We start from the raw sequence: 27,689 nt of genomic DNA, 5'->3' as shown, positions 1-27,689 counted from the left end.
TGCTAGCTCAAATTCGACGTAAGAACAGAGTGGCAAGAGAGTGGAAGATCACCAGAAATCAGCCCACCAGGAGGCTGCTCAATCGTCTGCAGAGGGAGCAGAAGGCAGCGCTCAATGTGCAAAGGGACAAGCAATGGCAAAACCGCCTCACAGATCTCAAAGTAGACAATCACACACTATGGCAAACAACCAAGAAATTCACCAACAGATGCGCTAGGATGCCACCATTGCAGGGCGAGAGGGATCTGGCCTACAGCCATGCTGAAAAGGCCAACGCCCTCACCGACTCCTTCAAGAAGCAGTTTCAAGCGGCAGAACCCCAGGATGAGGAACATGAAGAGGTAGTCCGTCGTCAACTGGCTGTCTTCCTCAATGCTGAGGAGGACCTAGAGGACGAACCCACACTTTTCGCCCCCGAAGACGTGGCAAAAGCAATTAGGTCCCTCTCCACAAAAAAGGCGCCGGGACATGAGAGTGTCACCTATCAGTTAGTTAAAAACCTCCCACCCACAGCTATCGAACACCTCGCAAACGTCTTCAACGAGATTACTCGTTCCCGTGAGTTCCCAGCTTGCTGCAAACACAGGGAAGTGGTCATGATACTCAAACCAGGGAAAGACCCTCTATTCCCACAGCACTACAGGCCGATTAGCCTCTTGCCAACTCTCAGCAAGATCTATGAGCGCCTGCTGTTAATACCCATACAGGACCACATTACTAGAGAGCAACTTCTGCTGGGTTTCAAATTCGGATTCAAGCAGAACCACTCTGCCCCACAACAGATCATGAGAGTGGTTGAAGCAGCCACAGATGGCTTCAATCACAGAGGCTACTGCAGGATGGTGCTACTAGACGTAGCCAAAGCCTTCGACCCAGTATGACATAGAGGGCCACTATACGAGTTGTACACACAAGGGTTCCCTGGGAGCATAGTCAAGCAGATAAAAAGCTATCTCACAGATAGAACTTTCTCTGTCAAAGTAGAAATTTCCACATCCACCAAAAGGCGTATTCATGCTGGGGTGCCACAGGGATTGGTCCTGGGGCCCGTTTTGTACAGTCTGTACACTGCAGACACACCAACAGCCCCACTGGTGCACACCACACATTACATAGATGACACAGCCTTCTACACTTGAAATTGGAACAAGGACCCGGTCATCCGTAGGCTACAAAGACTTTTAGATGACACAGAAACTTGGGCCTGTCGCTGGTGCATAACCATCAACTCTGAAAAGATGCAGGCTGATCACCCATACGCTCAGAAGGCGTGGACCTCCTCAACGCCCCCCGCCCCCCTCTACCTTCACCCAAACGGAACCCAGCTTCCCTGGCGCAGAACCGCCAAGTACCTTGGCGTAACGTTGGACTCTCGTCTTAGGTGGAAACTCCACATAGACGAGGTCCACAGGAAGGTCTGTGCCAGTATGTCCATCCTATACCCAGTCCTCAACACATCCAGTTCCCTTCCCTGCTCTGTAGGAGTGAACGTCTATCAGGCCCTCATATGGCCAGTATTGGAGTATGCATGCCCTGTCTGGGGATACATGGCGAAGCAGCACCTGGACAAACTCCAGAGGTTGCAGAACCGCGCCCTCAGGAGGGCACTGCATATACCCCTCGGATTCTCAACCGATGATCTGCATGCCCCTGCTGAAATCCCACCCCTGAAAGAGCGTTTCCAAGATCTGGAAAGGGCCTTCTATGAAGGCTCTTCTAGATCAGGAAACGTCCTCATCCACTCCCAAGGTCGGTATGACATGTCCCGCGATAAGCACAAATTCCCAATGACGATCTTCGATGACTAAGTTGAAGAAAAAATCCCTACATCCAATTCCCAACCCTCCTCCCTCCCCCATAATACTAATCATCTCGCCAACCTCAGGCAAGTACCAGACACACACAGAACATTCATCACATCACGCAAACACCCAAAAACTACAGAAATAACCATACACACAAGTACACAGTGGAGTAAAAGCCGTAAGGCTACGAACTCCCCCACACACTTCCACAAAGAGGGGAAAGTATTAGATGAGAGTGAGAGAGCATCCCGACACTTCGCCAGAAGATGATGGGTACAAAACTTTGAAACGTTGCGACAAGACGACGCCACCACTCGGCTGATAAGCCGAGAATAATTCATCAGTGGAATACGCCGAGAAAGACTGCAATCGCATACAGTTGCGGCTCTTAGGCTGCGCCATTGAAAACTGGGAGTTCACACGTGCAACTGAATTTAGACCACAGTATGTCACTAGCTGTGGCGACACTTGTGTGTGTGTGTGTGTAGCCAGCCAGCTAGAGGGGTACAGGGAGCCGAGGTAACAAGCCCGCCCACTACACAGATTGCCATGGCGGTACGATCCGCGTGGTTAGAAAGTTGTGAAATGTAACCCCTCTTCAGGTTTGTGTGCTCTTTCCATTTAAAATTTCCAGTAGTGTGTAAAGTTACAATTTACGAGGCAATACTGTTGAATATTTTGCTAAGTATATGTCTGTGTAAAGGTACCCCTTAAATGGGGTAACTTTACACACAATGTTTTTTGTTTTAACGTGTCATAAAAATGATTTTCATTCACTTTGATGTCATAATTGTCATGAACCCTGATGGTATACACAAACCCTTTTCTGTCAATTATATAACTAATCATACTTTACAAAAACAAGAAATTAAAAAAGTGTGTAAAACTCCAGTTGATGGTACACGGTACTATTACGAGGAAAAAATCTGCACTTAGAATATTTAATCACCTTTGACATTGTTTACATACAATCCGTGTCGTCATATAAATTTTGTATACACTTAACGGTGTTACCTGTCGGGAATCAAACTTTTGCACAGAGGTGGGCGCAATAGACTTACTAACCTGTAAAAATTGCCCATTGAAATAAAATTTCTAACAGACAGCAGAAGTATTTGCAAATGTAAAGTTGTCCCATATTAACAAATCCTTTTAGCCACAGATGAATTCTTGGATATAAATAGTTCTAAAGTACACTGTGTAAATAGCCACCATGTAATAGCCTTCACAATCTTTTGTTCAAGTTGCAATTTACACATGATTACATTTATCGTGAATATGATCCATGGAACATAATAATTATCAAATAATTGACTAACTACCGGGAAATAAAGGAGAACGAATAATATTAAAAAAAATAATGTTTTGTGCTACATATAGCAATTGAAGTGAGGATAAGTAGACTAGCTACAAAGCTACGTATCCCTCAAAAGGTCGTTTACACATCTAACGACACACAGCATTTATCGACGATTTAAGAAATAAAATATGAATGCTGGTTTAAGCGAAGTTTCTTCTTCGGGTTTCAGCTCCCATAGACACATGAAGCAGTAGCTGAATCTTAGCATTTCACGTATTATTTCATTTATAAACATTATCTTGGCTGACCTAATTTCTAATCGTACACGTTAAATACATTTTAAACTCCTTTTGGGTAAAAGACTATCGGGAAAAAACTCAGTTATGACAAATTGTAATACAGGGAAGTGTAAAGAGGCCTTCGCAAGTTCAATAATATTGCCAAACTGTCAATATATTGACCGTCTGATGGCGCATATTGACGCATTGTCAATACTAGAAATATTGACGAGCAGTATTAATGGACCTCAAAATATTCTTGTATTGTCAATACATACTGAACGTCTGAGGTAAAGTATTGACAGTTTGACGATATTATCCATTCAAATGTTGACAGAGCTTCAGCAACCAGCCACACGCCGTTAGGTGCACTGTTTATTTTTCAATACGCCGTTGTGTATATCATGCCTCAGATTCAATTTTTAAGAACTTTTTTTAACGCAAAATAACTTTAATAGGCTTTTGCAAGGGTAGTCATTGTATATACCATGTTAGGATGCTTAACGGAGGATTCCCTATGACAATGTTTACTTCATTAATTTTAAAATATAGTACAGATTGGTGTATTACATAGCAGTTTGGAAAAACCTTCTCATTTCGAAAAATACATTATCTGCAATGACTAGTAAGAGGTCTGCGAAATACACGCCAGTTTCACCAAATTATCACAAAGCGTAGAAAAATCTCTTTATGTTAATTGCCCGAAAAGGTCCTTACCATTTATTCACAGTTTTTCACGCAATTTTACTAATTGGGCTAGCAGATATTACAGAACTAAACTTCAGGCATTAGAATGACCTGCCTATCGCCAGAAATCTCTTAAGTTACTTCTAATCTCTTGTCGACAGCGAGTCACTCTCATTAACATATTTTGCTTCTCTACTTCATCTCGCATAAATGCTAATAACGTGACAAAAAATGGTTCAAATGACTCTAAGCACTATGGGACTTAACATTTGCGACCATCAGTCCCCTAGACTTAGAACTACGTAAACCTAACTAACCTAAGGACATCACACACATCCATGCCTGAGGTAGGATTCGAACCTGCGACCTTAGCAGCAGCGTGGTTCCGGACTGAAGCGCCTAGAATCGCTCTGTCACAGCAGCCGGCAATAACGTGACATTCGCTGCAAGGCAGATCGGAAAATAATATATGAACGAGGAACGAATGGCTCCAGCCAATCACTGTTTATTTATACACTTAAAGATGCATTCCCTACAGCATGTAGCACCACATACCATCTTTATTGACCTTCACATTAATTGGACGGGAAATTCTAAAAGAGTCGTCACCTAGCTTTTATCAACATGAGAGCAGCAGCAGACTGTAATGACTTGAGACTACATGTCGCACGCTTGACGATATACTTTGTAGAAACCAGTGGGCTTCGGTGAACATCTGTCTCGCATGCGAGTCGCGCTCTGATTGGACGCATCCCCACCAAGAGGATATAGTGTCAGCTGTATAAATTGTTCGAATGATCGGCACATGTCACGTGAAGAAGTAGAAGGAATCACTTGTTGTAAGTTTACGTAAATATTTTTTATTATCGTTTTGGAAATATAATTATACGTCAGAACTGTTACTTTATTTTACTTGGCACGAAAACACAGAAAGGGCTATAAACTTTCACTAAATGATGCGAATATATTTTTGGTAAAGTTTAATGTTACGTCAGGAAACGAAGTATAAATTTTTGCCATCAACTTGGACCGCGGAAGTTTCAGTTAAAGAGAGGTGCATAAAAATAACGTGTGTGTGTGTGTGTGTGTGTGTGTGTGTGTGTGTGTGTGTGTGTTTAGCATTGTGAAGCCACAGGCTGATACAGATATTATTATCTTTCATTTTTCTATCTGTTGCAGTTCACAGAGGAACCAGTGACTGTTAATAGTACACAATGTCTGCAGCAGGATTTCTACCGAACGATTCTTCCTTTGCAACGAGAGCAATTCATGATGGTCAAGATCCGGAAAAATGGTCCTCGCACTGCATGATACCGCCAATAGTTATGTCAACTACTTTCAAACAATCAGAGCCATGTGTATTTAAGGTTTGTCACACCATTCTTCTGTACTTTATTGGCATTCTGAAATTTGTATGCTAGAAGACCGAGAAAATACTGCTTTATTTTCTACGTGTCCCCCAGCCTCAGCCAGTCAGTGATTTAAATCACTGTAAAATTTTGTGATGCAAATATTAGTCACTGTGGGGGAAAATATTCGGGATTTTGGATAGATTTGTTGCTGCTCTTAATAGCAAAACTTGGTGTAGGCATATACTTGATAACACTGAAACTAATCAGCATAAATTGCAGAAGTAATTGGTCTAGGATAGCAGTGATGAGGATGAAATGCAACATGCCACATTTTTCTGTTTCTGTTGGGAACAGATGAGGAAATATTACTTCAAAACATACAGGAAACTGGTCTATACAGTGATCCAGATCTTTTCCAACAAGGTACAAAATCTTGTTAGCACAGAGAATAAATTTATCATCTATAAATATAGTGCATGTTAACTCAATGCATTCCAAATTTTAAATGGTCATTGTAGATGAATAAGCAATGCACAGCTTTTATATGCAAAACGTCTTGTTCAAAGAGGTACATCCTTCTGATGCAACAATTTTTCTTTGAAGCCCTGCATTCTATTATATGAAACATGTTTCGAATACCTTCAGCTTGTTTCTGACAGAAGATATGACAATTTTGACTATACACCAATAAAACTTCTGGTGGAGAATGACCACATGGAGTCAAACTTAAATTTACTACCTGTAATACATGAGAATTAATCTTACAGTTTTGTAGATATTACACAGTAATAGATTGATAGTCCATTATGAAAAGTTAGGTTTGCAAGCTCACTATCTGGTCTGTAATAGCTAATGAAAGAACAAATACTTGCACCAGATTTGTTGAGTTGCATTATTCATGTGCCATACTCTATTGTTAACAAGCTATTCATGTTGCCTCATTGCCCTTGTAGAGAAAGGGAATTTGGCAGCGCCTGACTCCGGGGCACAGTGTGGTATCCCTGAGTGCAGTGCACAACAGTAGATAAATCATTATCAAAATACTGAAGAATTCAGTAAGTGTATGTGAACTGAACTTCTGCATGTAGCAGCACCTGTGGAGTACAATAAACTTGAAACATATCGCAACAAAAGCCTCCTTTAAATGTGGTGCAGTTGAAACATACTAAGTTTTCCAGGTTGGTGGATTTGGTTCGTAGCTGTCTTTGGAAGGCCTGACAACTTACCTGAAATGTGGCACTCGAGGACAGGCCCTGTCATCATTGACTCTACTGATTAGTGTTTGTCGAGGACAGTGTCAGTCATGATTGGTGGAATGTGGTATTTTCTGGCAAAATGTTGTTGTCCTCAGTTAATGATGGTCCTCTAGGAGTATAGAGGCTCCAAGGTGTTCGTTCTGACCCCAAATTAATCCACAAGTTACCTTGTAGTGGTCATGTGTCTGTGGCAGTTTGGGAGTGGGAGGAATGCTTCACAGGATAGATAGTTCACTTGATGCTACCCAATGTACATATAATAGAGGTAATATTACAGTTCCATCCGTGTGACAACTGCATGCTGCAGGAATAATCTGTTTCCAACAGGACCAGTCTCCTATCACTTGGCAGCAATGGTGCAAGAGTGATTTGCAGAACAGAATGAGATCTCTCTTCTCAGTTGTCCACCTCCTGCACCAGACCTTAACACTATTGAGAACATATGGGCAGAGGTGAAATGGATGGGGGGACTGGCCTGACCCCATGCCAAAAACCCCTTATGACCTTTTGAATGTCACACTAGCTACCTGGGAGGACGCGGTAGTAAATGAGAGATTTACTTCCCATTGCATGGACTCCTTTCCTCACAGATCGCAGACAGTCATTGAAGTTGAAGGCCTTTAAATTAGATTAATTCTTGTTCCATAGGTCATGAATACAACACTACGTAACGGTGTGGAACGTGTCAGTTTTGTCAGTTTAACAAAAGGTTTCTTTACGTGCCATAATTTGAGGTTTTTTAAACCAATGATTTTGTGGTAGCGTAATTCACCCTTTTCTGTGCCAAAGATAGAACCCAAAGTAGTGAAGATCAGCCTTTCTCAAGGTGGTATAGCTATGCACAGTGCTGTTGCTTTTGACTTGGTATGGGTTATTAATAACAGATTTCATAAATACGCATATGTATTGCGAAACTGCTGTGAAATATCTAGTTCCTTAAATAAATGTCTGCAATATGATCTTGCCAGAGCTCGTGCTGTTATTCTGATTACACGCTTTTGTGCAATTACTACTAAATGACGAATTACTCCATAATATGTCGCCATATAAAATCAGGAAATGCAAATAGGTATAGTAAGCTAAAGTACTTGTATGTTTATCTCCAAAATTTGCCATAATCCTAATAACGTAGATAGCTGAATTCAAACATTTAAGCAGATCGTCAATGTGTTTCTTCAAATTTGATCTCTCATCGGTGCACACACTCAGAAATTTGGAATATTCTGCCTTAGCTGCAGACTTCTCTTCAAACTCTTTATTTGTTAATGGTGTTATGCTATTTACTGTAGAGAACTGTATGTACTGTGTTTCATCAAAATTAATGAGTCCATTTGCAGTGAACAACTTAATAATTTTCTGAAAGACATTGTTCACAATTTCCTCAGCTAATTCTTTTTTGTACGTAGTTACTGCACTTGAATCATCATCAAAAAGAATTAGCTTTGCATCTTTGTGAATATAGAATGGCAAGTCTTTAATATATGTTAAGAATAATAAGGGAACCAATGAACCTTGTGGGACCCCTTTCTTGATGCTTCCCCAGCTTGAGGAATCTGCTGATTTTTGAACATTATGTGAAGTGTTTATTTCAACCATGTGTACTCTTCCAGTTACATAAGAATTAAACCATTTGTGCCCTGTGCCACTCATACCTCCATACTTAAGCTTTTCTAGAAGAATTTCGTGATTTACACAATCGAAATCCTTTGACAGATCACAGAATATCTCAATTGATGATGTTCGGTTATTGAGAGCATTTAATATTTCATCAGTGAAAGCATATATAGCATTTTCTGCTGGAAAGCCTTCCTGAAAACTAAATTGGCATTTTGTTAGTACTTTATTTTTAGAAATATGTGAAGCCACTATTGAATACATTACTTTCTCAATTATGGACAAAGCTGTCAGAAGTGAGATTGGGCAATAGTTGTTGACAACAGAGTTTGGGCAATAGTTGTTGACAACAGAGATTGGGCAATAGTTGTTGACAACAGACTTATCCCCCTTTCTTATGCAGTGATTTAACAATAGCATATGTCAGTCTATCGGGGGGGGGGGGGGAATGCCCTGTTCCAGGGAGTTATTACGTAAGTGGATAAGAATCCTACTCATCTTTTGGGAACCAGCTTTTAGTACTTTGTTGGAGGTGCCATCAATTCCATGTGAACCTTAACTTTTGAGTGAGTTTATTGTTGTTTTAATTTCAAAAGGAGAAGTGGGTAGAATTTCAATTTCCAGGTTGCATAGGTATTGCCTTTTCTAATGAATATGTGGAACATATTTTCTCCACTACATTTAAAAAACTGATTATTAAAAATATTTTCAAGCTCAGGCTTTATTAATAAACTTACCATTCGGTTTGATGGTAATAGGCTTCCTGTGCTCTTGGTTACTGTGTTTCCCTTTCAACAACATTTCAAACTCTATTAATTTTACTATCTGATTTGTGAATCTCAGACATAATAGACCTAGTAATGTCACTTAACTTAATACAGTAATTTTATAATAATTGACTGTTTCTGGGTCATCACTTTTCTTGCTGTTAGATATGTTTCTGTTTTCAAGGGATTTTTATCCCCTTAGTAAGTCATGATTTTTTTTATATTATTTCTTACAATTATTTCACTGTTTTCAAAAATACTCACAAACATATCGTGAAATATGTTATATTTTCAGTTAGCACCAGGTTCCTGTACACCTCTTCCCAGTCTAACTGCTGCAAGCTTTCCCTGAAATTTGCAATTGTTAAAGTATTAATTGAATGGACAATTTTGGAGGAATGTTTTGCATTACTGTATGGAGCCATGTCGTATACTGTAAATAGTTGTGCATCATGATAAGAAAGATAATTCTTAACAGGATACATTTTTATTTGATTAAATTTATCTGGTTTGTGAAAATATTACCTATTAGTTTGCTACTTTCCTGTACCATCCAAGTAGGAAACTCGATAACTGACTCAAATTGGAAGAACCAACCAATACTTAGATATTTCTTCACATCGGACTCTTTCAAAAGAATCTACATTGGAATCCCCTCCATAATAATTTGCTTCACTCTGTCTGACAAATAGCACAACAAGGAATTAAAGTTTTTCAGAAATAGTTGATAATTTCCCAGTGGAACATATACAGTTATAAAATTGCCATTATTTAGTTTAAGCTTACAGGCACATCTTTCTGTATGTTGCTCTGCACATAATTTTTAGTTTCTAAATTTGACACTATTATTATATTTAGTGTAGGCTATATGGCAACTCCTCCTTATCCGTGTTGTCTCTGCTTACATGTGCTGGAAGTTTATATCCTCTTAGATTTACCTTTTCCAGACCTGTGACTATATTATGTTCTGACAGACATATTACATTTATTGCATTTCCTGTTTCTAAATCTCCTAAACAAGCAAGAAGTTCATCTACTTTGTTTTTTAATTCCTTGATATTCTGATACAATATATTATCATTTTAAACTGTACTTTTAGAAGAACTTGGCTATTGTAAAAATTTTGAAGAGCTTTGCTATCAACCCTGCTAAGTGACACTGAAACTCATGGGAGTACTTTTTTGGAAGGAAAAAAAAAAGGCTGAGATCAGTGTCCAGATATACAACATTGAAACAAATCAAGCAAAATGAGAAGCTCAAACAGGTGGCTACTAAAGGTGTTAAAATATCATGAGTTCTTAAAATTACAGTGAAAAATTTTTGTGTATTGCATCAGAATATCAAGGGATTGAAAAACAAATAGACAAACTTCTAATTTGTTTGGTAGATTTAGACATGTTGTATGGGATATTAAGTGGCAAACAAGCCACATGCTGTGCACTTTGAGAGCCAAAAATGTCTTACTGAGAACCATGAGGTGTTAATTATATTAATTTCATAATTTCTTGAGATTAATGGAAGAAAAACTGCAGTTAGTAAAATACAACCACGCCTTGTCTCCAGGCAATCACCTACTATACTGCTAACTATACAGCTGAGCTATGAATGCATTACACCACAGCTGCTGCCATTTAGATACTTCTTGCTGGTTGTGACTCCACATCAAGAAATAGTATTGTCACTAGTTTCGCAATGCTACAAATGATGTGGCAGTTTTCTTGTGTGTTTTTAGAGAGTACATCCTTATGCATCAAAAAGCACTTGATCCTTCTGTTACAATCACAATTAAGTGTTCTTTACTTTTATTAGCATATCATTACACCCTGTAATGTGACTGGTCCCTGTGTAATGTGGCGAGAAATTCGGATTTTAGCCATGACCATTTTTCGTGCCACCAAATGTACGTGGGCATTACAGAAAATAAAGATACAATGGCTCGCAGTCCTTAAATATTACATTTATTTAGAAAACCTCAGTTACATCTTATTAACTGGATTATTTGTTATTTTTCGACATAATTGCCCCCGTTATCCAAACATTTGTTAAGTTGGTGCACAAGCTTTTGTATCCCACAGTCATAGAAGATTGCCACCTGTTGTCAGAACCACATTTCAACTTCATCTGTGATCTCTTCATCGTCGTGGAATGATTTTCCACCAAGATGTGACTTCAGGTAACGGAAGACATGGAAGTCAGTGGGCGTAAGTTCCGGGCTGTGTGGCGCATAGTCCAATACGTCTCATTTGAATTGTTTGAGTAGTGCTTTGGTTACGAGTGCTGTGTGAGGCCGAGCATTGTCATGAAGCAAGCGGACTCCACTTGTCAGCATTCCCCTGCGTTTGTTTTGAATTGCCCTTCGAAGACGCTTCAATATGTAGCGGAATTAATTGTTGTTCCAGGAGGCATAAATTCCAACAGATGAATGCCTTGTCTGTCCCAAAAAAACAGAAGCCATGATTTTCTTCGCTGAAATAGACGTTTTGCATTTCTTGGCTTTTGGTGAATTCGAATGGCGCCATTGCATTGATTGTTGCTTGGATTCAGGTGTATGGTGATAAACCCACATCTCGTCACCTGTCACAATGTGATCAAGGAACTCATCACCTGCTTCAGCATAGTGTGTGAGGACGTCGAGTGCAAAGCCCATCCTTTTCTTTTCGTGTTCTTCCATTAATAGTTATGGAACCCAGTGCACACACAATTTCCTGTACCCTAACTTGACAGTCACAACACCATAAAGAGTTGTCATTGACACGTCCGGTATGATCTGATGCAATTCTTTCAATGTGAGACGTCTATTCGCACGAATTGCTTCTTCCGTTCTCCAAAGAAGGGCATCAGAGATCACAGATGACCGACCTGTTCTTTTTTCGTCATGAACATTGGTCCTACCTTCAAAGGAATGACAACACCATTTTGTTACATTTTGTCAATTCATAATGTTTCCATAAACAAAAACAATTTCTTTGTGAATATCCGCTGGTCGCTGACCTTTTGCATGAAGAAAACATATGACGAAGCGAACTTCGCATTTTGCGGTGTTCCGAATTGGCGCAGCCATTTTAAACACAACCTACTCCAACCAGAAGCAACAATCAACTGCCAAATGACCGCGTGGAGAAAGCAAATGGTTCAAGGTTAACACCAGTGTTGCCAACTTGCTTGCCAAAACTCTTCCATTCCTCTGGCGTATGGTGTATCTTTACTTTCCAAAATACCCTTGTACATACTGATATACAATTTGCGAACTTAAAATTTTATGTTGTTACAAAATATCTGTGTAAATTTTACTTTGTTCCACACAGGTTTAAAAACTTTATTTTTCATAACTATCTATTGCTGTGTCTGTCATGTCAGTCTACACTTGTTTGCTTTTTGTTTTGGGGTGGAGAGTAAAAGACCCATGTTTCAGCATAAGCTCACTGAGAAAGGTTTTATTAATCTAAAAGTCATATTAGTTTGTATTACTCACCTTTCCTAGGTACTCGATCTCTATACCACTACCTCTTCTTTAGTACAGCTTATTAGATTTTGCTGAAGAATTAAATAAGCTATCCAGGCACTGTTTGTCACCTAACATTTCACAGCTTCAGTTCTAGCAGCCTCTTTCCTGTAAGTGCACATTGTGAATCTTTCTATGGTGACTCAGTTGGTAATAGCAATGTATATAATAAAAAAAAAATACAATTTTGAGTTGGACCCCAGTCCAGAATAGAGTTTTAATAAATCAGTAACTATCAAATCTGAGCACACTCAGCTGGTACAGTGACTGAGTCTTTCAGTATTCATGCCCATTTAATTAGAGAAGGTGCCAGTGTAGTTCAAAATTACATGTGATGTGTACCAACAAATAATTCTTCTGAATGTGGAAAACATGTTCATTTATTGCCGTAGCCCTATACTGGTTTTCTGTCAGGACCATCCTGTGTGCAGTCTGAATTTCGACTGTATTATTATTATTATTATTATTATTATTATTATTATTATTTCTTTCCTTTCTCAAACGTTATGTCTGGTTAAAAATTGAAAGTGACGCGGACCTTGATCAAGTGCGACTTCCTTTTAACTGTACAGTATATGTTACATTGCATTTAGGAACTTTCGGGTAATTACAGATTTCTGTAGTTGTGTATATATAAACGTTTGGATGTCGCTGTATTGCGTTGATGTACTGGTGGATATTGTGTGATATGACTCTTGTAGTTGATAGTATAATAGGTACAATGTCAACTTTATCCTGATGCCACATGTCCTTGACTTCCTCAGCCAGTTGGATATATTTTTCAATTTTTTTCCTCCTGTTTTCTTCTGTATATTTCTTGAATTGGGTATGGATATTTCTATTTGTTGTGTTAATTTCTTCTTTTTATTGGTGAGAATGATGTCAGGTTTGTTATGTGGTGTTGTTTTGTCTGTTATAATGGCTCTGATTAAGTATAATTTGTATTCATCATTCTCCAGTACATTTTGCGGTACATACTTGCATGTAGGAATGTGTTGTTTTATTAGTTTATGTTGTATGGCAAGTTGTTGATGTATTATTTTTGCTACATTGTCATGTCTTCTTCGGTAGTCTGTCTTTGCTAGTATTCTACATCCACTTGTGATGTGATCTACTGTTTCTATTTGTTGTTGTGGGTTGCAGATTCCTCTACTTGCGCCATAGGGTGATGGGGTTTCGGGTTCTGCTGAATAGGTCAGGAGTCCACTACACGCAGCAGGTAGCTACATGGGTAGCAGGGGTTGTGTGGTGTGGACTGGGCAGGTTTTAGGTGAGATGGCCTCTGGCAAGTACAGAAAGGGCAACAGCCTCAAAGGGTGCGGGGCAAAGTCAGGTCATGCGGGGACCAAGCAGCAATTGGTATTGTAATTGTAAACTGTCGAAGCTGCATTGGTAAAGTACCGGAACTTCAAGCGCTGATAGAAAGCACCGAAGCTGAAATCGTTACAGGTACAGAAAGCTGGCTGAAGCCAGAGATAAAGTCTGCCGAAATTTTTACAAAGACACAGATGGTGTTTAGAAAGGATAGATTGCATGCAACCGGTGGTGGCGTGTTTGTCGCTGTTAGTAGTAGTTTATCCTGTAGTGAAGTAGAAGTGGCTAGTTCCTGTGAATTATTATGGGTGGAGGTTACACTCGACAACCGAGTTAGGTTAATAATTGGCTCCTTTTACCGACCTCCCGACTCAGCAGCATTAGTGGCAGAACAACTGAGAGAAAATCTGGAATACATTTCACATAAATTTTCTCAGCATGTTATAGTCTTAGGTGGAGATTTCAATTTACCAGATATAGACTGAGACACTCAGATGTTTAGGACAGGTGGTAGGAACAGAGCATCGAGTGACATTATACTGAGTGCACTATCCGAAAATTACCTCGAGCAATTAAACAGAGAACCGACTCATTGAGATAACATCTTGGACCTACTGATAACAAACAGACCTGAACTTTTAGACTCTGTAAGTGCAGAACAGGGAATCAGTGATCATCAGGCCATTGCAGCATCCCTGAATATGGAAGTAAATGGGAATATAAAAAAAGGGAGGAAGGTTTATCTGTTTAGCAAGAGATTTCAGACCACCCAACAGATCAAAACGAAAATTTCTGTTCTGACACTGACAATGTTGAGTGCTTATGGAAAAAGTTCAAGGCAATCGTAAAATGCGTTTTAGACAGGTACGCGCCGAGTAAAACTGTGAGGGGTGGGAAAAAACCCACCGTGGTTCAACAACAAAGTTAGGAAACTACTGTGAAAGCAAAGAGAGCTTCACTGCAAGTTTAAACGCAGCCAAAACCTCTCAGATAAACAGAAGCTAAACGATGTCAAAGTTAGCGTAAGGAGGGCTATGCGTGAAGCGTTCAGAGAATTAGAAAGTAAAATTCTATGTACCGACTTGACAGAAAATCCTAGGAAGTTCTGGTCTTACGTTAAATCAGTAAGTGGCTCGAAACAGCATATCCAGACACTCCAGGATGATGATGGCATTGAAACAGAGGATGACACGCGAAAAGCTGAAATACTAAATACCTTTTTCCAAAGCTGTTTCACAGAGGAAAACTGCACTGCAGTTCCTTCTCTAAATCCTCACACAAACGAAAAAATGGCTGACATCGAAATAAGTGTCCAAGGAATAGAAAAGCAACTGGAATCGCTCAACAGAGGAAAGTCCACTGGATCTGACAGGATACCAATTCGATTCTACACAGAGTATGAGTACGCGAAAGAACTCCCCCCCCCCCTTCTAACAGCCGTGTACTTCAAGTCTCTAGAGGAACGGAAGGTTCCAAATGATTGGAAAAGAGCACACGTAGTCCCAGTCTTCAAGAAGGGTTGTAGAGCAGATGTGCAAAACTATAGACCTAGATCTCTGACATCGATCTGTTGTAGAATTTTAGAACATGTTTTTTGCTCGCGTATCATGTCATTTCTGGAAACCCAGAATCTACTCTGTAGGAATCAACATGGATTCCGGAAACAGCGATCGTGTGAGACCCAACTCGCTTTATTTGTTCATGAGACCCAGAAAATATTAGATACAGGCTCCCAGGTAGATGCTATTTTCCTTGACTTCCGGAAGGCGTTCGATACAGTTCCGCACTGTCGCCTAATAAACAAAGTAAGAGCCTACGGAATATTAGACCAGCTGTGTGGCTGGATTGAAGAGTTTTTAGCAAACAGAACACAGCATGTTGTTCTCAATGGAGAGACATCTACAGACATTAAAGTAACCTCTGGCGTGCCACAGGGGAGTGTTATGGGACTATTTCTTTTCACAATATACACTCCTGGAAATGGAAAAAAGAACACATTGACACCGGTGTGTCAGACCCACCATACTTGCTCCGGACACTGCGAGAGGGCTGTACAAGCAATGATCACACGCACGGCACAGCGGACACACCAGGAACCGCGGTGTTGGCCGTCGAATGGCGCTAGCTGCGCAGCGTTTATGCACCGCTGCCGTCAGTGTCAGCCAGTTTGCCGTGGCATACGGAGCTCCATCGCAGTCTTTAACACTGGTAGCATGCCGCGACAGCGTGGACGTGAACCGTATGTGCAGTTGACGGACTTTGAGCGAGGGCGTATAGTGGGCATGCGGGAGGCCGGGTGGACGTACCGCCCAATTGCTCAACACGTGGGGCGTGAGGTCTCCACAGTACATCGATGTTGTCGCCAGTGGTCGGCGGAAGGTGCACGTGCCCGTCGACCTGGGACCGGACCGCAGCGACGCACGGATGCACGCCAAGACCGTAGGATCCTACGCAGTGCCGTAGGGGACCACACCGCCACTTCCCAGCAAATTAGGGACACTGTTGCTCCTGGGGTATCGGCGAGGACCATTCGCAACCGTCTCCATGAAGCTGGACTACGGTCCCGCACACCGTTAGGCCGTCTTCCGCTCACGCCCCAACATCGTGCAGCCCGCCTCCAGTGGTGTCGCGACAGGCGTGAATGGAGGGACGAATGGAGACGTGTCGTCTTCAGTGATGAGAGTCACTTCTGCCTTGGTGCCAATGATGGTCGTATGCGTGTTTGACGCCGTGCAGGTGAGCGCCACAGTCAGGACTGCATATGACCGAGGCACACAGGGCCAACACCCGGCATCATGGTGTGGGGAGCGATCTCCTACACTGGCCGTACACCACTGGTGATTGTCGAGGGGACACTGAATAGTGCACGGTACATCCAAACCGTCATCGAACCCATCGTTCTACCATTCCTAGACCGGCAAGGGAACTTGCTGTTCCAACAGGACAATGCACGTCCGCATGTATCCCGTGCCACCCAACGTGCTCTAGAAGGTGTAAGTCAACTACCCTGGCCAGCAAGATCTCCGGATCTGTCCCCCATTGAGCATGTTTGGGACTGGATGAAGCGTCGTCTCACGCGGTCTGCACGTCCAGCACGAACCCTGGTCCAACTGAGGCGCCAGGTGGAAATGGCATGGCAAGCCGTTCCACAGGACTACATCCAGCATCTCTACAATCGTCTCCATGGGAGAATAGCAGCCTGCATTGCTGCGAAAGGTGGATATACACTGTACTAGTGCCGACATTGTGCATGCTCTGTTGCCTGTGTCTATGTGCCTGTGGTTCTGTCAGTGTGATCATGTGATGTATCTGACCCCAGGAATGTGTCAATAAAGTTTCCCCTTCCTGGGACAATGAATTCACGGTGTTCTTATTTCAGTTTCCAGGAGTGTATATAAATGACCTAGTAGATAGTGTCAGAAGTTCCATGTGGCTTTTTGTGGATGATACTGTAGTATACAGAGAAGTTGCAGCATTAGAAAATTGTAGCGAAATGCAGGAAGATCTGCAGTGGATAAGCACTTGGTGCAGGGAGTGGCAACTGACCCTTAACATAGACAAATGTAATGTATTGTGAATACATAGAAAGGATCCTTTATCGTATGATTATATGATAGCGGACAAACACTGGTAGCAGTTACTTCTGTAAAATATCTTGGAGTATGCGTACAAAATGATTTGAAGTGGCATGATCATATAAAATTAATTGTTGGTATGGCGGGTACCAGGTTGAGATTCATTGGGAGAGTCCTTAGAAAATGTAGTCCATCAACAAAGGAGGCGGCTTACAAAACACTCGTTCGACCTATACTTGAGTATTGCTCATCAATGTGGGATCCGTGCCAGATCGGGTTGACGGAGGAGATGGAGAAGATCCAAAGAAGTGCGGCGCGGTTCGTCACAGGGTTATTTGGTAAGCATGATAGCGTTACGGAGATGTTTAGCCACCTCAAGTGGCAGACTCTGCAAGAGAGGTGCTCTGCATTGTGGTGTAGGTTGCTCTCGAGGTTTCGAGAGGGTGCGTTTCTGGATGAGGTATCGAATATATTGCTTCCCCCTACTTATACCTCCCGAGGAGATCACAAATGTAAAATTAGAGTGATTCGAGCTCGCACGGAGGCTTTCCGGCAGTCGTTCTTCCCTCGAACCATACGCGACTGGAACAGGAAAGGGAGGTAATGACAGTGGCACATAAAGTGCCCTCCGCCACACCCCGTTGGGTGGCTTGCGGAGTATAAATGTAGATGTAGATGAAAGTCTGCATTTATCTGTTGTGGTATTGGGATCTTTAATAATATGCTTGTTGTAATATCTGGTGTTTATTGTTTGATCTTGTATTGCAATCGTGAATCCTTCCGTCTCACTGTATATCTAGCCTTTCTTTAGCCATGTGTTGGATGTGTCTTGATCGATATGTGGCTGTTTTGGATGATACGGGTGCTTGCCATGTAGTGTTTTCTTTTCCCAATTTACTTTCTTCGTATCTGTTGATGTTATGTGATCTAAAGGGTTCTAGAAGTGGTTATGAAATTGCAATGGTGTAGCCGATGTATTTATATGAGTGATTGCTTTGTGTATTTTGCTAGTTTCTGCTCGTTCTATAAAAAATTTTCTTAAATTGTCTACCTGTCCATAACGTAGGTTTTTTATGTCAGTAAATCCCCTCCTTCCTTTCTGCTTAATGTGAATCGTTCTGTTGCTGAATGTATGTGATGTATTCTATATTTGTGGCATTGTGATTGTGTAAGTGTATTGAGTGCTTCTAAGTCTGTGTTACTCCATTTCACTACTCCAAATGAGTAGGTCAATATTGGTATAGCATAAGTATTTATAGCTTTTGTCTTGTTTCTTGCTGTCGATTCTGTTTTCAGTATTTTTGTTAGTCTTTGTCTATATTTTTCTTTTAGTTCTTCTTTAATATTTGTATTATCTATTCCTATTTTTTGTCTGTATCCTAGATATTTATAGGCATCTGTTTTTTCCATCGCTTCTATGCAGTCGCTGTTATCCAATATGTAACCTTCTTGTTTAGTGTGTTTTCCCTTGACTATGCTATTTTTCTTACATTTGTCTGTTCCAAAAGTCATATTTATATCATTGCTGAATACTTCTGTTATCTTTAGTCATTGGTTGAGTTGTTGATTTGTTGCTGCCAGTAGTTTTAGATCATCCATGTATAGCAAATGTGTGATTTTTGTGTGTGTGTGTATGTTCCAGTAATATTGTATCCATAATTTATATTATTTAGCATGTTGGATAGTGGGTTCAGAGCAAGACAGAACCAGAAAGGACTTAATGAGTCTCCTTGATATATTCCACGCTTAATCTGTATTGGCTGTGTTGTGATATTATTTGAATTTGTTTGGATATTAAGTGTGGTTTTCCAATTTTTCATTACTATGTTTAGGAACTGTATCAATTTATGATCTACTTTGTATATTTCCAATATTTGTAGTAACCATGAGTGGGGTACACTATCAAAAGCTTTTTGGTAATCAACGACCTTTGTTTAGTTTTAGCTTGATATGTCACCTCTGCATCTATTATCAGTTGCTCTTTACACCCTCTTGCTCCTTTGCAACAGCCTTTTTGTTCTTCATTTATAATTTTGTTCTGTGTTGTATGTGTCATTAATTTCTGTGTAATGACTGAAGTTAATATTTTGTATATTGTTGGTAGGCATGTTATGGGGCGATATTTAGCTGGGTTTGCTGTGTCTGCTCGATCTTTAGGTTTCAGATAAGTTATTCCATGTGTAAGTGTATCAGGGAATGTGTATGGGTCTGCAATGTAACTGTTAAATAATTTAGTTAGATGTGAATGTGTTGAGGTGAACTTCTTTAGCCAGAAATTTGCTATTTTATCTTTTCCAGGGGCTTTCCAATTGTGAGTAGAATTAATTGCTTGGGTGATTTCATGTTGCAAAATTATCACTTCAGGCATTTGTGGTATCATCTTGTGTGTGTCTGTTTCTGCTTGTATCCACTGTGCATGCCTGTTATGTTGTACCGGGTTTGACCATATGTTGCTCCAGAAGTGTTCCATGTCTGTTATGTTTGGTGGATTGTCTTTTTTAATGTGTGTGTTATCTGTTGTCTGGTAAAATCTCTTTTGGTTTGTGTTGAATGTTTGGTTTTGTTTCCTTCTGTTTTCACTTTTTTTTGTATCTTCTAAGTCATTTGGCCAATGCTTGTAATTTCTGCTTCTTTTCATCTAATAGCTCTATCGCTTCTTGTTGTGAGAGTTTACCTAACCTTTTCCCTTTTTTTCTGACATTTCATTTCTTATAAATTGTGTTAGCTGTCCGATGTCTTTTCTCAGTTTTTCTATTCTGATCGGTAGCCTGTGTTGCCATGCTGGTTTTGTGGGTTTCTTCTGTGTGTTGGTTGGTTCTGATCTCTGCCTAGTGTGTATATTTAGTGTTGTGAGTGCTCCTATATAAACCAGTAGTTGTAACTCTTCCATGGTTGTTTTCATTTATTTTGTTGTGTATGATTGTGTTGATAGTTTTTATTGTTGTTTCGACTTGTGGGTTATTTGGCGGTCTATGCAAGAATGGTCTAATGTCTGTATTTGTGTCTTTGTATTCTATATATGTCAACTGAAATTTTTCTTCTATATCTAACATGTGTGTCACTTCGTGTTCTATTTGTGCTTGTTCTGGTGGATGTCTTAAGATTTCGTTTTCCTCTGATTGTTTAATTGATGTGTGTTGTTCTTTGTTTGTTTGCTCTGGGATGTTTGAGTCCATTACTGTATTTTCTTCTTCTGATTGCACATTATTTTGTTCCAGTATCTGTTGTACTTGTTGTTTGATGTTTTCTAATTCTGACTGGGGTATCCTGTTATTTTTGATTATTACACAGATCTGATCAACTAGTCGTCGTTCTGTTAAAAATTTTAATTCTGCGTATCTGGTAATAAATGTTGTGTATACTTGTGATCGGTATTCAGTTGTGTTGGTTCCTAGGTTTGTTGCTTGGTAATAACAGAACATGAAGTGTCGATTAACTTCATCTGACCATCTCATCCTTTGTCTTTGTTTTCCTTCTTTATTATTATTATTATTATTATTATTACTATTACTATTACTATTACTGTTTCTTCTTCTTGGCTGCTGCTAGGGAACAAAAATGTTTCAACATGTTCTGCTCTGTTAAAGCCAGGTATTGTCAAATAGGACTGACAAATGTTCTCCCTATGCCCTTGAGTGGACATCTTAGAAAATGTAAACCAAGGAGATAAACTAATACATAATCATACTGAATAAGAACTAGTCTGCTGATCGAGCATAATTTGACAATCTGGCCCGAAGGCCACATGAACCATATCCCATTCGTGACGACTGCCATTCCTGATTGTTATGGTATTTAGAATACAAGGATGGAAATTAATTACAATGCACCTTGATGATTTGATGATGGCCATGTCACAATCACATTGAATGTCTGCTTTCCCTGGCAGGACAGCCAATGCAAAACACCATGGTTTATTACAGCAACTTGTTAGAGCATAGTATCCTACATACAGTGTAGGGATTTGTTACTTTTCTTTGGTACATTGTAAATGGACAACTACCCTCCCAAATGGACAACTACCATCCCTGCAGAGCTATGGATGTTATTGATGCTGGATACTGACACCATATTTCAATTGAAGTAGCTTCCATACTTGTCATATCTTGTACAAGGAGAGAGAGAGAGAGAGAGAGAGAGAGAGAGAGAGAGAGAGAGAGAGAGAGAGAGATAGGTATAGGTATTGCCAAGTGAGGTGACACGTATTTTGACGCTGGACACCCTATGAGGAACAATTTTAACATTGCGGTCTATGAATCCTGACCAAGTTACCCTTCAGTCAGTCTCAAACACCACAGCTAACTATAGTTATGTAATACTACTTCAAAAATAGTTCTCTCTTTTTTTTTTACCTGTCCAGTATTGTTAACAATAACTAAACTAAAATGTACAGTAGTTGTATAGTGATTGACAGCTGTGGATACCATAACCTCTTCGCTTCTTAGTGCACTGTAGTGCTTGAATTTATTATCTTTTTTTAATATGCTTACAATTTTCCCCCAACAGGGATATGACTATAGTCGCAGTGGAAATCCAACAAGGGATGTTCTCGAATCTTGCCTAGCCTCTCTAGATGATGCTAAGTATGGCCTGGCATATGCTTCAGGACTTGGAGCAACTACTACTGTTATTCATCTCCTCAATGCTGGTGATCATTTTGTTGCCATGGATGACTTGTATGGAGGCACAGTTAGATACTTCAACAAGATTGTGAAGAGAATGAACATAAATGTCACTTATGTTGATGGCTCTGACCATAATAAGATAGAGGCAGCAATAAGAGACAATACAAAGTTAATCTGGATAGAAACTCCAACAAATCCTTTACTGAAAGTGGCCGATATTAAGAAGATATGTGACATTGCACACAAGAAAAACATTCTAGTTGCTGTTGACAATACATTTTTGACTCCATACTTTCAAGTAAGTAACAAGCCCATCTTATTGTAAATTTGGTGGCAGAATAGGTTGGCATGACTGTTTATTAAGGTATTAAGTTTTATTTCTTTTTAATTACTTTTGCAGTCTTCTACTTGGTAGAATGTTGTGCTCATTCCAATAAATTACCAGATCTTGTCTTGTGGCAAGGTTTTACATGCGAAAGAATAAACAGGCGGCGGGCGGCTTATCTTTCGTATGAGATTTGCGTGAACAGGTTCAAAATGAATTCTTTCGTGGGCATTGAAAAGTCTGGAGCTGCATCATTGTGTAATAGACATTATCATGATGTGGTACCATGTCACGAGCCCCTGACAGTGCCAAATTCACCTTCACAAACTGTATGAATAGTTAAATATTCTCCATTACGGGAACAAAAATCTGTGTGGTCCACTACTGTCTGGGCTGTCACCTGATTTGTCCGGAAGGTTGCCAAAGCATGTTAAACCAGTAACAGAGCATCTCCCGATGCACTAACAAATACTTCAGATGAACTTCCATATTGGTGTATACATTGTGGAATGACGACACTCAGAAATGCATACTATGGTCTCTCATTGTTCTCCCTTTCATAATTTGGTGGATCTGGTTCTCACTGCTCAAGATTATGACATTCTGTGCAGTTAGTCAACTTTTGAACTGTTGCATAGCTGCATGCTTGCCCCAGACTTGGTTAAGTAAGAAGTTGTACCTTAAGAAGGTATAAGATGTAAGAAAAAATAATGGACAATACACAACCAAGTTAGGTTGTGCAATTGTGAGTTACAAATGTTAATGTATTTATTTTTAATTTCTAAGTCATATGTGATAATGAAATTAAAATTGTACTTTTTTGTTATTTTTTTTTTTCCTCTTTTGTTCTCCACACACAGAGACCATTGAACTTGGGTGCAGACATGGTTGTCTATTCCTTGACCAAATATATGAATGGCCACTCGGATATAATAATGGGAGCAGTGACCACAAATAATCAAGAAGTGTATGAGAACCTTAAATTCTTGCAGAAATGTTAGTAACACTGAATTCTTTTTTTATGTTTTAGTGTTTTTGAGAGGCAGAACAGTCTTAAAGTATACCTTCTATGCCAGAAATCTTGATTTACTTTAACTATATAAAAGTTAACCACCATTTGAATGCTTTGATACATTTTCATTCTTGTAAATGTGTGATATTGTTAAGATTTCATTTCTAATATTTTATTTCTGTTGCAGCCATGGGTATTGTTCCTTCTCCATTTGATTGTTATTTAGTGAACAGAAGTTTAAAAACTTTGCACATAAGGATGAAAGAACACATGGCAAATGGCCTGGCAGTTGGAAAATTTTTAGAAAGCCATCCTTTAGTTGAAAAGGTTAATCACCCAGGTACAGTAAATGCTTGCTATTCACAATACTGGTGATAAGTTTTGACACAGATAAGAGAAGTACTACCATTGGAAATTAGTAACTGTAATAGAAATAAAAAATGCAGCATAAAACTGCTGTAAAATGTCATGACAGTTATTGAACAGTGTGGTTTTTTAAAAAAATAGACTGACAATTGTTGTACATGACAGTTCCTTTCCGTCACCTTGTTGCTAGTTTGATGTTGTGACAAAACCCAGTATGATGAACATATTACGACAAATGAAAGTCAGCTGGACTGACTCTCAAATTTAGATCTCCTGCTTTCTGGAACTGAGTCTAAAATTGGGCTATCCTAGCATGCCTCTGCACGTGATTAAAGCTTTAATTATCATTGATATTTCCTCCTGTTCCTTCCAAATACTGCATCCAGAAGTTATCACAAATTTTAGTTTGTTGCGCATTGTCAGTGTATCTGAATGGTTTTCACTAAAACCACTGCAGGACAATGAATTTGGTTAAATTGTTGCAGCACAATACTATTCTCTTTAATCTAAGGAGAACCATAAAAGAAATTGTAGTGATGTAATCATATCCTGACTACAGTTTCTCACTCGGAATTAAGCCTGCAGTGTTGTTAAACTTCTACATAAATCACTTTGATCTCTGTACTAATAAATCCATGCAACTAATAATACAGTTCAGTATTGTTGCCCATTAACCTTGCAAGAATTGCAAATGGAACTGTCTACCATATTGTAATTTATAATTTTTCACTTACACTAAGTACTCATAACACATCCTGGTGAACCCAAACAAACTGAAATAGTACACTGCGAAAGAAATGAGAGCAGCTGAATAATAAGTTTACATCATGGCTCCTGTGAAATGTACATGGAATAATTGCATTGAATTGTACTGTGCCTTTGTTTCTTTATGTATAACATATTTAGAAATCACCATTTTGTGGTGAAACTGTGGAACATGTACAGCTTTCACCCCTGTATTTGAATTTTTATTACAGGCCTGCCAGCGCATCCACAGTATGAACTGACACTGCGACAGTGCCATGGTCACAGTGGGATGATGTCATTTTATATAAAAGGTGGCCTAAAAGAAGCTAAGCGTTTTCTGAGTGCTCTAAAAGTCATCACTTTAGCAGAGAGTTTAGGTGGATTTGAAAGCTTGGCTGAAATTCCGTACGTATACATTTAGTGTATTTGATCCATGTTTATATTTCTCAGCTTACATTTTCAGTTCCTTTCTCCAAGTTAGGTGGAAGAATTTATTTTTTATTTACTATTTATTTCTTTGTTGCAGCTCCCTCATGACACATGCTTCTGTCCCACCAGAGCAGAGAGAGAAACTTGGAATTACAGACAATCTGATACGTTTATCAGTTGGCCTCGAGTCCTCAGAAGACCTAATAAAAGATTTAGATCAAGCTCTTCAGGCCAGTGTAAGTAGAATGTCGGATAGACTAATATTACACATGACAGGTGGGTGTGTGTGCACGCACATGAAGTAGACTAAAAGACTAAGTAACCTTTAGACAGCTTGCAAATTGACTCAGAGAAATGGTGTATTCCAAAGTGCTGTCTCCAGCTCCTTTGTGTTGAGGCTGGACCTTTGATTATTGGATGCTGAAAGGTTACTGAGAATCTTGTGTGGAAGTAGCATGTGCTATCATGCCTGATGTAACACGAGCACTACTAACTCTGTACTTTGCAAGAAAAACTGAGTGACCTCATAAAGATTAGTTCCTGATGTTCATGTCGACATTGAAATTAAGTACTTGTCTTCTCGAAGTTCGTAACGTCTGCCGTGCAGTTCAGGGTATAATGGATCTGTCCTGTCATAAATAAAATGCTGGGTATAAGTTTAATTGCATTTTCTGGTTTATTCAATTGGAAGGTTCACATCAATTCAAGATAATGGTGGTGGTGGTGGGGGTGGTGGTGGTGGTGGTGGTGGTGGTGGTGGGTGTCAAAGTTAGAAGGTTGCAGCAATGTCTGACATACCGGTCTAATACATTTCAGTTGACCACACTCGGTCCTTCAACCCAGAAAGAAGTGTGCGAATGAGCTATAATTATTTTTCTCTTTTTCACAAACTATAATTTCCTTGTGCATTTTAACCAGTGAGGACATAATTTATTTCCACATATATTTAATGAATTACTTTCTTCAAGTTTAAATGTATATAGGTTTTCCATTATAAATGATGCCAATAAAATGCTCTTATAAGGATTTTGAGCAGCCTTTGCGTAATAACAGAATGATGTTTTCGTATAAAAATCTACAGCATTAGGCACCTTCCAAAAAAAAATATTTCATTGCAACATGTGACAATTTCTTTTGGTCTGTGCTAGATGAGGTACATAAAAAAACTTTCAAATTAAACTAAGACTACATTTTAATAAACATAAAGTTCCAAAAATTCAACTAAATGATACAATTGTGTAGTGAATGATTTTGAAATAACAGAGTTATTGGGACTAATTACAAATTTTCTTCTTTCTTTTTCAGGCAAAATGAAGGGACCACTCCATACGATGTTTGTCAAAGTCAATTTTTGTGAGAAAAAAAGTAACAAAATAAAAAGTGCCATATTTTTAGTGGATTCATATTATTACAGAAACCAAAATGCTAAATTGTTATTTCATTTGGAGAAGAAAGCTCTGATGAAGACAGTCAATACAGAGCGAATGAGAACACGGTGCTAAAACAAAGGATCTGTATTTGGAAGGGCAGGTGTTCTACTTTTGCCCTCCCCTTCCAAATCTAGTCGTCCACATTTAACTTTCCAATGTAGTTCCTTCCAAAGGAAACGACCAGTTTCTCCACCATTCTACCCCAATACGAGCTTGTGCCCACTCTTCATTATCATCCTGTTGTTAACAAGACATTAAAATCAGATCATCGTTCCTTACCATAAACAAAATTCAGCAGACATCTAGTACAGGCATCGCTCATTGTGTGGAGAGATCCCACCTTTATGATCCACTGCATTCATGTTTTACACTATTACAGAAACGTGATACTTGACTGGCTTGGTTGAGCGTTTCCATCTTTGGCTTCCCAATCATTTGTTGATTAGTCTATTGCAGCAGTGTGAATGTCAGAAAAAGCAAGGTATTCTACATTCAAATATGGGGAGTGTATCGTATTACATTTATGTTGCTACACAAACTACAAAAAAATATTATACTGAAATAATCTCTTCTTACCAGAGCTGTACCAAAACTGAATAAAAAAAATAAAAAATAAAAAACAATATGGATATGTCTGTTCTATCAGCCATCCAGCTCCTTTCTGTATAAAACTATGTATAATTGATGGAATGTTTTCCCAACCAGTGAGATCTGTTTATAATTCGAAACTTCTTCCTTACTTCTCTTCATACGAACTGGCTGAATTACTTATTTTTAAGGTACTTGATATGTTTTCACTAATACTACAATTAATAAGATGGTTTAGTGATTTCACTGGCACATTTCTTTAACACCACAATCAAGATACCATCCTATCCAGATGATTGTTTGTTCTTTTGACTTTTGTACCATGTTAAATATCTCCTGTTGAATCACCTCCACAAATCTTAGCACTAAACAATGTTTGGTGATGATATTTGGTGTCTCAACCTGTAGGTCTATAATGGGGGATGGTTGGTCAAAATGAGAGGGAAAGTACTTATTCAACAAATTATGTAATGCATTGAGATCCTTCACTTTGTGGTCTTCGTGCTTTGTGATGACTGGTTTACTTTCCAACTCATTATTGGGTTTACTATGTTTATTGGTTATTTTCCAGGATGCCTTACCTATGTTGGCTGAATTCTCTACTACATAATTGCTTGTTTCATAAAGTGTAAAAGGTATGCTTTAAAGTAGTCATCCCCCCCTTTTCCTTGACTGTACTTTTCCTTAAAAATTTGAGGGTGGATTAAATATAAACTG

General features: G+C 39.3%; 1 protein-coding gene across 2 annotated transcripts; it reads left to right on the top strand.

Annotated features, from left to right (window-relative positions):
- The first annotated feature begins 4,755 nt into the window (after positions 1 to 4,755).
- Positions 4,756 to 27,007, top strand: LOC126183476 (cystathionine gamma-lyase). 2 transcript variants are annotated; one of them, XM_049925494.1, is made up of 8 exons: positions 4,756 to 4,909; positions 5,250 to 5,437; positions 21,957 to 22,373; positions 23,261 to 23,396; positions 23,600 to 23,752; positions 24,756 to 24,930; positions 25,052 to 25,190; positions 26,260 to 27,007. In XM_049925494.1, exons 2-8 carry the CDS (start codon positions 5,285 to 5,287, stop codon positions 26,266 to 26,268), a joined length of 1,182 nt encoding a protein of 393 aa, XP_049781451.1. In that variant the 5' UTR covers positions 4,756 to 4,909; positions 5,250 to 5,284; the 3' UTR covers positions 26,269 to 27,007. The 2 variants fall into 2 exon arrangements, with proteins under 2 accessions (XP_049781451.1, XP_049781452.1); XM_049925495.1 differs by having other exon boundaries at positions 4,785 to 4,906.
- The last annotated feature ends 682 nt before the right edge of the window (positions 27,008 to 27,689 follow it).

This window comes from Schistocerca cancellata, chromosome 4 (assembly GCF_023864275.1).
Source record: "Schistocerca cancellata isolate TAMUIC-IGC-003103 chromosome 4, iqSchCanc2.1, whole genome shotgun sequence".
NCBI classification, from domain to species: domain Eukaryota; kingdom Metazoa; phylum Arthropoda; class Insecta; order Orthoptera; family Acrididae; genus Schistocerca; species Schistocerca cancellata.
This window is presented reverse-complemented; position numbering and strand designations above follow the sequence as displayed.